Raw genomic sequence first — 12,761 nt, forward strand, 5'->3', positions numbered from 1 at the left:
TTGTGCGCATATATTTATATCCGTATAATTTAGAAATAAAAATAAAAATCCACACGATAAATAAAGGCAAATCGAGAGCGGGGGAAGATTTGCTTTTGCCGAACGAGCTGCATTTAGCCGCGAGGCTATTCGACATAATGCAAAAATTAAATTATTTTTCTCTTTTAAAAAGAGAGAGAGAGAGAGAACGCTTTGAATATTTAGATGGAGGGAAGCAGTTTATTTAGACGAACCGCCAGTGACCCACAACAGCGAGACATCAAGCGTGAAATTTACTCGAAATTAGCACCAGGGTCTTGAGCTCAGCGTGAATAGGGTTGATAGGATGCAAATCCCAAAGATATTAAACCGCCTCGCTGGTAGCGCTACGGGGTCACTCTCGGTTGGTTTTTCATGTTATACTTATTATTTCAGGCGGGGGGAGTCCCTGAGACAGGTTATAAATAACAATAAAGAAAGGATAGTTACTTGAGACTTTAACCAGAATTTTAAAAAGGCCTTTAAAAACAACCACTACCTGTGTGTTGCTATCACGGCAGAGCCTGAGCGTAAAGGATTTAGGAAGCTCTTTATACGAACGCGATGGATGTAGTGCTCGGTCTGGGGGGGTGTTTTCCGGGGCTCCAGCCAAACCGCTGAGGATGATTCCAGCTTTGAGTGTTGCCCAGAGTTGATGGACAGAGTGAGAAGGAGAGAGAGATTTAGGGATGGAGAAAAATTCTATGTGCCTGTTTTCCAGAGTGCCTATTAAGTTGATCTCGTGGCTAGGGAGATTGTTTTTAAGTTCGGATTGGGCTGGTTTTAAGGATTTCCTGCCAGTGTCAAAATGTTTGAGGGCAATGTGTCGAAATGGAAAATATTATCCCAAGCCATCATGGATTGGGGATGTCTATCTCTGCTTCTGTTTTGGTTAGAGCATATGTTTTGCATGCAGAAGACCCCAGGTTCAATCTCTGGCGTCTCCAGGTAGGGCTGGGAAGGATCCCTTTCTAAAATCCTGGAGAGTTGCCACTGCCTGCCAGAGTATAGAGTACCAGGCCAGACGGACCAATGATCTGTCTCGGTATAAGGCAGCTGCCTATGTTCCTAAGGGAAGGACCATAGCTAATGGCAGAGCACCTGCTTTGCATGCAGAAGGTCCCCGGGTTCCATCCCCAGGTGGGGCTGGGAATTGCCCCCCCTTCCAGAATGCTGGATAGCCACTGCCAGTCAGTGTCGACAATACTGAGCTAGATGGACCAGGTGTCTGACTGTATAAAGCAGTTTCCTCTGTCCCACCTCTAAACCAGGCCCTCCAGGTATTGTTGGACTACATCTTCCAGTATCCCTGCTGGCTGAGGCTGGTGGGAGTAAGAGTCCAACAACATCCGGAGGGCCACAGGTGAGCGGCCCTCGGTTTAGAGGTAGAGGAGTGAAGTCCACAAGCAGAGACCTGCCATCTAACTCCCACCAGCAGGCATGATGGGAGTTGTCCTACAACATCTGGAGAGCCACAGGTTCCTCTGCTCTAAACTATCTGCGGGTCTCCTGCTCTCTTAAGTAAGTCCACCCATTTTCCCTTGACTCCACGGTACTTGGGCCTCTCTGGCAGTAGCATTGTCTCTCGCATTCGTAAGGTCTCTACACGTCACCCACCTTTGGCTTCTCCTCTTAATTGAACAGAGGCAACAGAGGGATTGTGGAACACAAGCAAAAGGTACCTAGGAAGCGAGCTAAATAATTGGTACATATAGATCAGTACTGTTGGTCTGCGAGGTCTATTCAGGTGGTCCATGGGAATGATGCAGAATGCTCTCCCTCTCCCTCCCTCTCTCCCCTCCCTCTCCCTCCCTCTCTCTCTCCCTCTCTCTCCCTCTCTCTCTCTCCCTCCCCCTCCCTCTCCTCCTCCCTCTCTCCTCTCCCTCCTCCCTCTCTCCCTCCCTCCCTCTCTCCTCTCCCTCCCTCTCTCTCCCTCCCTCCCTCTCCCTCCCTCTCCTCTCCCTCCCTCCCCCTCCCTCTCCCTCCCTCCCCCTCCCTCTCTCCCTCCCTCCCTCTCCCTCCCTCCCTCTCTCTCCCTCCCTCCCTCTCTCTCTCTCCCTCCCTCTCTCTCTCTCCCTCCCTCTCCCTCCCTCCCTCTCTCTCCCTCTCTCTCCCTCTCTCCCTCCCTCTCCCTCTCTCCCTCCCTCTCCCTCTCTCCCTCCCTCTCTCCCTCCCTCTCCCTCCCTCTCTCTCTCCCTCTCTCTCTCTCTCTCTCTCTCTCCGCATCCAGCACATTAGAAAGGTGAATCTGTTTTTTTATATTGTATTTATTAATTTCAAAAAAAATTAAAGAAAACTATACAGGAGAAACAAATCTGAGCATGTGACAGATCAGCAAAATAATGCATTTGAAAAGCACATGCTCACAGTAACTTTTATGAATATAACTGCTTAAACAGTAACACCCCCACCCCGAGGCGAGGCGATAAACATTCAGTTACAATAAGTATGATCAGGATGTGTTCAAATCTACTTTTTTTAAAAGAAAGGGAAAGTTATGTATGTGCTTTGATTTGTCAAACAAAAAAAAGTGCATGAAATGGCCTGCCAAGACCCCCAGCAGTTTTGACGTGGTCCATTGGGATAAAAAGCTTAAGAATCACTGCTCTACGCTGATCAGCAGCGGCTTTCCAGCATCTCAGGCAGGAGTCTTTCCCAACCCTTGCTGGAGATGCTGGGGATCGAACCTGGGACGTTCAGCGTGCAAGACACGTTGCCCTGCTGCTTGAGCTCCAGAGCGATGGGCTTGTTGGCCCTTGCTGCAGTCTGGCAAGGCACCTCTTCCTTTTCTTCAGCAGCAGGGCAGACTTAGGATCACTTTAAGTGTCAAAAGATCCTGAGGCTGCACATTGAGTTTTTAAATGCAGAACAGTTGAGACTCTCTGATAATAATTCTAAACAAGGGCTTGGGGGCAGGGGGCAAATGCAGCCCTCATGGCCTCTCTGTTTGGCCCTCAGGACTCTCCCAAGCCACACCCCCTCCTCAGCCACACCTCCACTTCCCAGGCCACACCCCTTGCTGACCCTACTTTGCTCCTTCCTTGGAAGTCTTTCCCTGGCTGGAATGTGCCTCTTTGCTGGCCTGGATGGGAGGCAGAGATGAGCGTGTGAGCGCATGTAGAAACACGCCTACTGTACAAAGGTGTTCATTTGCTTGTGTTGCTCTACCCACTTTTGCTTCTAGCCCCACAGACGTGGCCTCTGGAAGGTTGCTCAGAAGGGAATATGGCCCTCAGGCTGAAAAAGGCTTCCCACCCAATTTCTTTTTTAAAGAACATAAATGGGCCTTGCAAGGCTGAATCCAATCCATTCCTGATATAAAACTCATCCTTGGAATGTGGAGGTTGTGAAAAGTCTATGCCAGGGGTGGCCACTCCGTGGCTCTCCAGATGCTGCTGAAGTATAGCTCCCATCAGTCTCAGCCAACACAGCTCATGGTCAGGGATGATGGGAGGTGTAGTCCAGCCGCATCTGGAGAGCCACGGAGTGGCCACCCTACTACTGTTTCTGAACATTTATAGTCTTCCACACCCCCTCCCAATGATTTGGCTGAAAATGGGGGGAAGTCTGGACTTTTGGATTAAGAGCCTCCCTCCCTCCCTCCCCCGCCCCCAATTTGTGCACTGGAAACAGCAAGGTCTCTTAGTAGCTATTTACCTTTATAGTTAAATAGAATCTCCATGCAATGTCTACTTCGAAGTAAGTTCTAGTTAATTCTGTGGAAGGTTGCTCCCAGGCAATTGAGGTTCAGATTATAGCCTAAAATAATGCTAAACTGGGGGCCAGGGCCAGCACCAGAGGGTGGCCAGGCCGGGCCCTGGCCGAGGGCCCCTACTTAGGTTGGGTAGGTGGGTAGCGGTAAATCAAAGGAGGGAGTTCCGAGGCACCCCCCCACTGCTGCGCAGGCCTGCAATGTGCTCCGCCTGCAAGGTGCCATCAACCAAGATGGCGGCAGAGGCATCAGGCCCTTAGGGAAACCTCAGCTGCCATCTTGGTTGATGGCAGACTTGCACCCGCAGCGCAACAGACCCTGGGATGTTTGGGACGCTCTGGCAACCAGCATTTACTTCGAGAGGTAGGCAGAGCATGTTGCAGGTGGCTGTTGTGGGCCTGTGCAGCAGTGGGGGTGTTTGCCTCGAAACTCTTTCCCGCAATTTGCGCTGCAGATCACGAAAGCAACCACTACCCACCCACCCTAAGGAGGGCCCTTCAGGGAGAGGTAGGTGGGACGGACGTGCATGTGCCGGGGCCCGGGACAGGCAACCACCTGTTTATTGAACATTTGTTCTGATTTGTTTGCCGGGAGATTAGACGACGTTGGCTATTTAATGAGCATTCATTCTGATTTGTTTGCAGTGAGGTTAGATGATGTTGCATCAAAGCAAATGTTTACCCCACACTTTCCAGGGCATTTTGCCTATCACTTTCCTTCACAAGAAGTCTGATCTTTTGGAGGAAGCGGGTTTTGATGGATCTGTCGATTTTTTATTGGTTGTATTTGTTTTTATGGATTCTCTAATTTGGGGAATATTTTTATTATTAAAGCAGTATGATTAAAGTCATTGTTTCCCACTCTGGAAATGAAATATTCAATGAAAAGCAGGTTATAAAGACTTAAAAATACTTTTTTTACAAGAGAAAGTTGTGCAAGACCATAAATAATTCATCATCAACAACAACATCACCATCATCATTAAATTTATGTCCCTCCCTCCCTCCCCAAGGAGCCCAGGGTGGTGGTAAACATCAGCAAAACAATTTATCAAACAAAAAGAAATAAAAGCATCTAAACACAGTTTAAAACATTCTAAAACACAATTACAGTTAATTTTTTTAAAAATTACAGTTTTAAAAATTGCACATCTGTAAACTGTGCATCCTGAATTTGCCGGTATGTGATGGAATCCCACCTAAAAAAAGCCACAGTCTGGAAGTGCCCTTTGATTCTCCCCTACAAGTTCTCTCTTTCCTCTTTATTCATTTTTTAAATCTCTGCCTCTGTGCAAATGAGAGACAGTGTTGAGTGAGTGGATGGTATCTTCCCCACTTGCTCACCCTCCTCCTTCTTCCAGGCTAAAATATACCCTCATGGCAGGAGTGAAAAATGCCAGGCTAATTACGTGATTATTTTATTATGTCGCACCACTAAAAAACGTCTCCTAAAGAATTAATTTGGTTAAAATAATTTGAATCAAGCAATTATTTTCTTAACATTTGAATTAGCTGAAAGGGGTTTCAAGTGGTTTATTGCTAGCACTACATAATAAAGCGATTGTTTAATTAGCAATAAATTTGCTACTTCCTTTTTATATATATTTATATAAAAATAAGGATATTTTCTTTTTCACCTGCAGGTGACATTTACAATAATAATAATAATAATAATAATAATAATAATAATAATAATAATAAAAGTTTCCCCTCTTTGCTGTCAGCATTTGTGACTGCAGTATTTATGTTCACCTGAGCGCAGGTTAAAGATGACACTTGAGCAATCCTTGGAAATCCTTCAAGAGACTTGTGCACTTTTTTTAAAATGCATTTTTGTTTTCTGTGATAACTGGGAACATGAGACTAGAACAGTGTTGTAAATGAGCCCACAAGCATTGCTAGCTGTGGTGGCTGGTGGCCATTGTGATTGGTAGGGTGGAAGGCAAGGGAGCCCAAGGTGGAGCCAGAGCCAGTGACAGGCAGAGCCCTCTGATTCTAGTTTTGTCTCCAGCCTCCTTCCTGCTGAGTTCTGCAAGGGGCAACACTGAGACTAAGGAGGAGGAAGCTGGCAGCCAACTCCCTGGACTGAATGTAAGTAAGGGGGCAGGCTGGTAAGGGCTGGCTGAAGGCAGGCTTCGGTTGGGGGGCAATGTCCCACTTGCCCAAGTGGACCAGCCACCCCTGGATACTAGAAACAAAAGCAACCAATACACCTTCCAGGTGTTGTGGCCTACAATTGCCCCCAACTCCAACCAGCACAGCACCAGGCGTGACTGCCCCTAAATGTGCAGGGTCTATTTAGCCAATGCGGCTAATAGCTATCGATTTAAAAATAAGTCTCTCTTAACCCTTAAAAAAAAGCCAACTGAGCTAAGTGGCCACCTCATGATATCCTGCTTTTATTGCTTGGAAAATTTGGATGAAAATCTGATTCCTGCATTGAGCAGGGGGTTGGACTCTTATAGGCCTCTTCCAACTCTGTGATTCTATGATTCTATGATTCTATGATTATATTCTGTGATTCTGTGATTATATGATTATATGATTAGACAGAAGTGGGAGGAGAGATGGCTCTGAACAATGTCATGGCCTTGTATCTCATTTGCATATGTAAATCTGCCTAAACACCAGAAGTTGAGAATCCAACCAATTAGGAAACACAGCATCAGTTTCTTAGGCTATGTTAGCGCTGGTATTGTTTATATTTGTTTTAATGCAGTATTTACCATTATGGGATTCACAGTGGAGGGTGGCAAGTACTGTGTGCTGATTCAATTTAATATTGTGTTATTAAGGCTCTATGCAGCCGTACTTCCTCTGTCTGTGTACTGTGGGATGGGGCTTGAAGAATTCTTTTTTATTATTGATTTTTAATTGCAATTTCATTAAAAAAAGGGGGGGGAAGAGAAAAAGAAAACCCATCAGCTCACATTATCAAAACATTTAAACATGTATACATCCATTTTAGTTTACACACGTAAATCAGTACATGCCGTCCAAACGGCCAAATTTGCATCCAGACAGAGTTGGTGTTTGCAGAAAGTACGCTCAAATGTAGCAAGGGTGAGGGCTTCGCAAACTGCTTCTTTCAGTGGTCCATGATGTGTCTGCAGATTTGTGACTGAAGACGGGAGACAGCGCATCCATCACAATAAATATTTATACTTATTTTAATTGTATTGTTATTACTTCATTTATTTCTTATCTTGTATTTTATTGTATTAAAGCTTGAATTCTGTGGCGAGACGTATACTATATAAGATACAAAAGAAGCGATAAAAGCAGAATTAACCATACAGCGTCTAGCATAGCACATGATTGCAATTGCTACAACAGGCAGAACACTCATCCAGCGGTCTGCCAAGACCCTTGGCAATTTTAAAGTGGTCCGTGGGAGGGGGGAGTTTGGGAACCGCTGGCTTAGGTCATCAACTCATTGCATAACAGATGATGGGCTTGAATAATTCTTGGAACTGTGTCTATCCTTCCCTCCTTGCAGATATGTATGACCAAGTGTTGAAATTTGGGGCTTACATTGTGGACGGTTTACGGGAGTACAAGCAGCCTGTCCTTGTTTACATCCCGCCGCAAGCGGAGTTGAGAGGCGGTTCCTGGGTCGTGATTGACCCCACCATTAACCCTCGACACATGGAGATGTATGCTGACCGAGAGAGCAGGTAATCTCGCGCCTCCGCCCATCCCATCTTCCCCAGCTCTGAGACGCACATTGCCCAGTTGGCTGAGGGACCACCAACACCCGGCATGGTCCACCATCAGAGATGATGGAATGTGGTGTCCGATGAAATCTGTGAACACAGTAAGCTGCCTTATATTAGTCCATTGAGCTCAGTATTGTCTACCCTGACTGGCAGCAGCTCTCCAGGGTCTCAGGCAAGTGGTCTCACCCAGCCCTACCTGGATATGCCAAGGATGAAACCTGGGACCTTCTTCGTGCAAAGTAGATGCTCTGCCACGGAGCCCTTCCTCAAAAGATCAGTCAGTGTCTGAGATAAGGACATAGGAACCCGCCTCATACCTAATCAGATCATTGAACCATCTCGCTCAGTCCTGTCTACACTGACTGGGAGTAGGACTCCATGGCTTCAGAATGTGGACATTCCCAACCCTACCTGGGGATTGAACCTGGGACTTTCTGCGAGCAAGGCAGGTGCTCTGCCACTGAGCTACGGCCCTTCTGTAAGCCAGCTTACAGTGACTTCATATTTATATGCTTAGGGCTCTTCCTCCCTTTAGTAGGCTGGTTCCCCCTTGCCGTGCACGCCCCACCCTTGCCGTGCACGCCCCACCCTTGCCGTGCACGCCCCACCCTTGCCGTGCTCAGCCTTGAATGGAGTAGCTTCTACAAGAATATCTCCCTTTTATTCCCCCCTTTTTAGAGGTGGAGTTCTGGAGCCTGAAGGGACGGTGGAAATCAAATTCCGAAAGAAAGACTTGGTGAAGACAATGAGGCGTGTGGACCCCATCTACACGCGTCTGGCGGAACGACTTGGTAAGCCTTGGCGGGGTTGTTTACATGCTAATGAAAGCTATCCGGCCAGTTTGCTAACAAATGCGTCCGCTTTCCCTTCTGTTTGCCTGTCTTGAGGCTTTTGCCTGTCCAGGTCTTGGCTGATAGCAGGTTTGTTTGGGGGTGATTCCTCACTCCCTGTCCCTTAGATTGCAAGGGTGGCAATGAGAGAGCTTACAGATGGACTGTGTTGCATTTAGAGAGGCCTGTCTAAGCCCAGGCATGTAGCTTTTGGGAAACGTTTGGAGGCTGCAGTTACAGTTCCTGCATTTCTACAGGGAGGGGGTAGCCCATTAGGACAAATGGGATGCCAACCCACCAACCTCAGCCAGCCCTCGCCCACCTGGCCAGACCAGGGGTTGCCCTGGCTATCAGCTTAGGAACATAGGAAGCTCTCTTACCACACCATTGGCCCATGTAGCTCGTTATTGTCAACACTGACTGGCAGCAGCTTTCCAGGATTTCCGACAGGAGTCTTTCCCAGCCTTATCCGAAGATGCTGGGGATCAAATTTAGGATCTTCAGCATGCAAAGCAGATGTGCTACCGTTACTCCTCACGGTCAGTGCTGCCCTTGTAAAACTTAGCAAGAAGGCGGATGGGGACAAAACTAGAATTAGTTGGCTCTGCCCATCATTGGCTCTGGCTCCACCTCGTGTTGGGCTCCCTGCCTTCCACCCTACCAGTCCCAGTGGGCACCAGCTGTAACTTTGCTTATTTGTGTTAGTGTGCGTTTGGTTAGTTGGATAAGGCAGAAGTGAGGACCCTCTGGCCCACGGACCCAGTTAGGCCTGGGAGGGGTCCTGATTTGGCCTGGGAGGCTGTTTGCCCCCCAGGCCACACCCATCTGCCCTACACTGCCATCATATATGGCGTCAGGTGCAGGGCAGGTAAAGACGTGGCTCCATGCTGAAAACAGGGTTTGCTCCCTGAACCTTGACCCACATGGTTTGATTTCAAACCGCATAGGCAAGGAAGTGGGGCTTGCAAACGCTGCTGATCAGCTGATTTGGCGGTACCTACGAATTCCCAAGCTTTTGCCCACTTGGGCAAAGGAAAATGCTTCTCCTGGCATAATGGTGAAGCTAGGAGATTGTCAGGTAAGTGGCCCCACTCGCCCGTCAAGATGGCCTGCTGGGAGTCACGAGGGATCCTGGATCTGACCTGCCGGCTGGAAAAGATTTCCCTCCCCTGATATAATGCCCTAATAATATTTGGAATTTACATAGTGATTTCTTTTAAGTAATAAAGTGCTTCACATACTTTAACTCCATAATCTTTTCATCAGCCCTGTAAGGTAGGGCGACACTATTTATCCCGATATTGCAGTTGTGGAGGCTGAGGGGCAGTGGTTTGTTTTATTATGGCGCACTTAATAGGTGAGATTTTATGGTTTGGTTTTGACTGCATGCTTGGACTCCCTAAGCTGCTTTTTGATAATAATAATAATAATAATAATAAATTTAATTTCTGTGTCGCCTATCTGGCCAATGGCCACTCTAGGCGACGTACAAAATCGTTAAAACACAATATGATAAAATACAGTAATACAATATAAAAACAGTATAAAAGCAATACAGCTGGAACAACAATATTAAAACAGGGCAGGAGGCATTTCAGTCATGGCAATTAACCCTCCCCGGAGATCCCGAAGGCCTGTTGAAAGAGCCAGGACTTTAAGGCTTTCCGAAATACATTTAGGGAAGAGGCGTGCCGGAGATCTTGTGGGAGGGAGTTCCAGAGGGTGGGGGCCGCCACTGAGAATGCCCTCTCTCTAGTACCCGCCAATCTAGCTGTTTTTGTCGGCGGGATTGAGAGAAGGCCCTGTGTGGCCGATCTTGTCGGGCGGCATAATTGGTGGCGTTGAAGGCGCTCCGTAAGATAAACTGGGCCAAAACCGTTTAGGGATTTAAAGGTTAATACCAATACCTTGAATTGGGCTCGGAAAACAACTGGAAGCCAGTGTAGATCGAACAAAACTGGTGTGATGTGATCCCGGCGGCGACTGTTCGTAAGTAGTCGAGCCGCCGCATTTTGTATCAGTTGTAATTTCCGGACCATTTTCAAGGGTAACCCCACGTAGAGCGCATTACAGTAATCCAAACGAGAGGTGACCAGGGCGTGTACTACCAGTGGGAGCTGATGAACAGGAAGGTAGGGTTGCAGCCTTCGTATGAGGTGTAGTTGATACCAGGCTGCCCGGCTCACTGCCGAAATCTGAGCCTCCATGGACAGCCTGGAATCAAGTACAACCCCAAGGCTGCGGACCTGGTCCTTCAGGCGTAGACTCACCCCATTGAACTTCAAGTCAACATCTCCCAACCTCCTTTTGTCCCCCACGAGCAGCACCTCGGTCTTATCGGGGTTTAGCTTCAGCTTGTTCCTTCCCATCCATCCACTCACGGATTCCAGGCACTTGGACAAGGTCTCCACAGCCGACTCTGGCGAAGATTTAAACGAGAGATAGAGCTGAGTGTCATCTGCATATTGGTGACACTGCAGCCCAAATCTCCTAATGATTGTCCCCAGCGGCTTAATATAAATGATCAGGAAGGGTGACTAATTAATTATTGAATGTATATCCCGCCCTTCCTCCCAAGGGAGCCTAGGATGGCAAACCCATCAAGAAAACTTTGACAACATTATCAACAACAACATCTACAGAAAGGCATTCTAAAAACAGTTTAAAGCATTCTAAAAGCAGCGACAGTTAGAAACATTCCTTCATCCAGTGATCTCCAGGTTGCAGGGAATAGTTTCCATCAGTCATCAAATGTCTGGGTAAACAGGAATGTCTTCAGATTCCTCCTAAAAGTCAATAACAACAGAGACAGACACACCTCACTGCAGAGGGCATTCCACATGCGGGGCCCTACCACCGAAAAGGCCTTGTCATGGGTCAATGCCAACCAGGCAGCAACTGGCAACAGAGGAGGTTGCCCTGCCGCTTGTTGTTCATCGGTTTCCCCCACTCACATCGCTGCTAGTTACATGTGTTTATGACCGATGGGCAGGATTGCACCCCATGTCGCCAGCACAGAGCCCCCTTTGCAGATTTTCATAGCATCCTCATGTTTGTTTTTCTTCAAAGGGGAGGGTCGTGTTGCCTGTGCCGGGGGTGATTCCCCAGTCCTGCCTGGAGATCTTGGGAATTGATGCGCTACCACTGGGCCACAGCCCTCTTTGGGGTTTGAGTTCGGATCTTCCCAGTCTGCTCTGGATTGAACCTGTCACCTTTAGGATACAAGGCAGATGCTGCACCATTGAGCTATGGCCCTCTTCAGGGTTTCAGCCTAGGGACATTCCCAGCCCTACGTGGAGATGCTGGGGATTAAACTTTGGGCCTCCTGCATGCAGTGCAGATGCTCTACTTCTAAGCTACTTGAGGGGGCTGTTGTCCAAGCACCCTCTGGTGGGCTGACAGATTAACCTGGCAGTGGTGGCGGCAGCAGCAGCACTCTGTCGGTGCCCTGAAGTAGTGCTGCATCAGGAGCATTGGGGGAAATTGAATGATCAATTTTGAGACCTGGATGCTTTCCTTTTTTTAAGGCTGGCATCAGCTGCGGGCCCTGCTGGGATACTGGGCCCCCAGCAGATGCCTGAGAATGCCATGTGTTGGCGCCAGGAGGTGGCATTTAGCTATCTGGCTTAAAATCCACAAACGCTGTAACCTGAAGCTAACAACTTGAACAATTTGCTGGTGTCTGGAGGGCTGCGTCAAAACAACATTTTGTGACAAGGCAAACCAGCAACTGTTCCTCTTCTGTTGCAAGGGCCGGGGTGGGGGAGAACAGAGGAGAGCGGAGACTGACAAGAACGCTGTTCCTAATATGTGACTCGTGCCAGCAAGAGCATCAGACATGCTCAACTCACCTTGAATCCCATCTTTTGATTTGGGTGCTGTTATGAGGCTGCCCCCTCAGTCTTTCTCCTCCCTCCCCCCCCCCCACTTTGCGCACAATCTTCCAGCAGCATCATGCATATATGAGACACACAATAAAAGGAGCTTCAGATTTCAAGCGCCCTCCCTTTTTAACAGCGTGGTGTATTTGTGTATGTTTAAAAAAATTCAGCTAGCTCCAATCCTCCCAGAAACAGGCTAATGGATCCCGTGCAAAACACCACCATACAAGAGGCGGGACCCCTTCACACAGACACACACAGAGAGGAAGGGAGAGGGCATTAAAAGCTTTGGTTTGCTGATAAGTGTCTTGCTTAGATGGCTCATGATTGCTCTCAATGCCAGGCAGTCGGTGGTGGTGTTTCTCTTTCCCGCCCTCCCCCCCCCTAATGCTGTGCAAAACCAGGACGAGCCAAGATTGTAGGACACAGTGAATTGCATAATTTCTCTCTCTCCTTTTTGCCGGTTTTTCTTTCTGGCCAATTTAAAATTTGTCAAAGCCGGTCGTCTTCTGGATCACTGCCCTTTGATATTTTGCGCACTCCATTTGCCACAAACAAGCCGCAGGGCCGCGGTTCATGCTGACTCCAGCAGAAGCGCAGAG

The 12,761-nt window shown here is 47.9% G+C and overlaps 1 protein-coding gene across 8 annotated transcripts in view; it reads left to right on the forward strand.

Annotated features, from left to right (window-relative positions):
- The window catches only part of ACACA (acetyl-CoA carboxylase alpha), a 239,190-nt gene that overhangs the window by 203,215 nt on the left and 23,214 nt on the right, over nucleotides 1–12,761 (forward strand). For all 8 annotated transcript variants that reach the window (XM_061604841.1, XM_061604839.1, XM_061604842.1 and 5 more), the window contains 2 exons: nucleotides 7,229–7,406; nucleotides 8,127–8,239. In XM_061604841.1, the coding sequence (XP_061460825.1) occupies nucleotides 7,229–7,406; nucleotides 8,127–8,239 (291 nt within the window). The remainder of the gene's footprint in view (nucleotides 1–7,228; nucleotides 7,407–8,126; nucleotides 8,240–12,761) is intronic.

This window comes from Rhineura floridana, chromosome 21 (genome assembly GCF_030035675.1).
Source record: "Rhineura floridana isolate rRhiFlo1 chromosome 21, rRhiFlo1.hap2, whole genome shotgun sequence".
Lineage (NCBI taxonomy): Eukaryota > Metazoa > Chordata > Lepidosauria > Squamata > Rhineuridae > Rhineura > Rhineura floridana.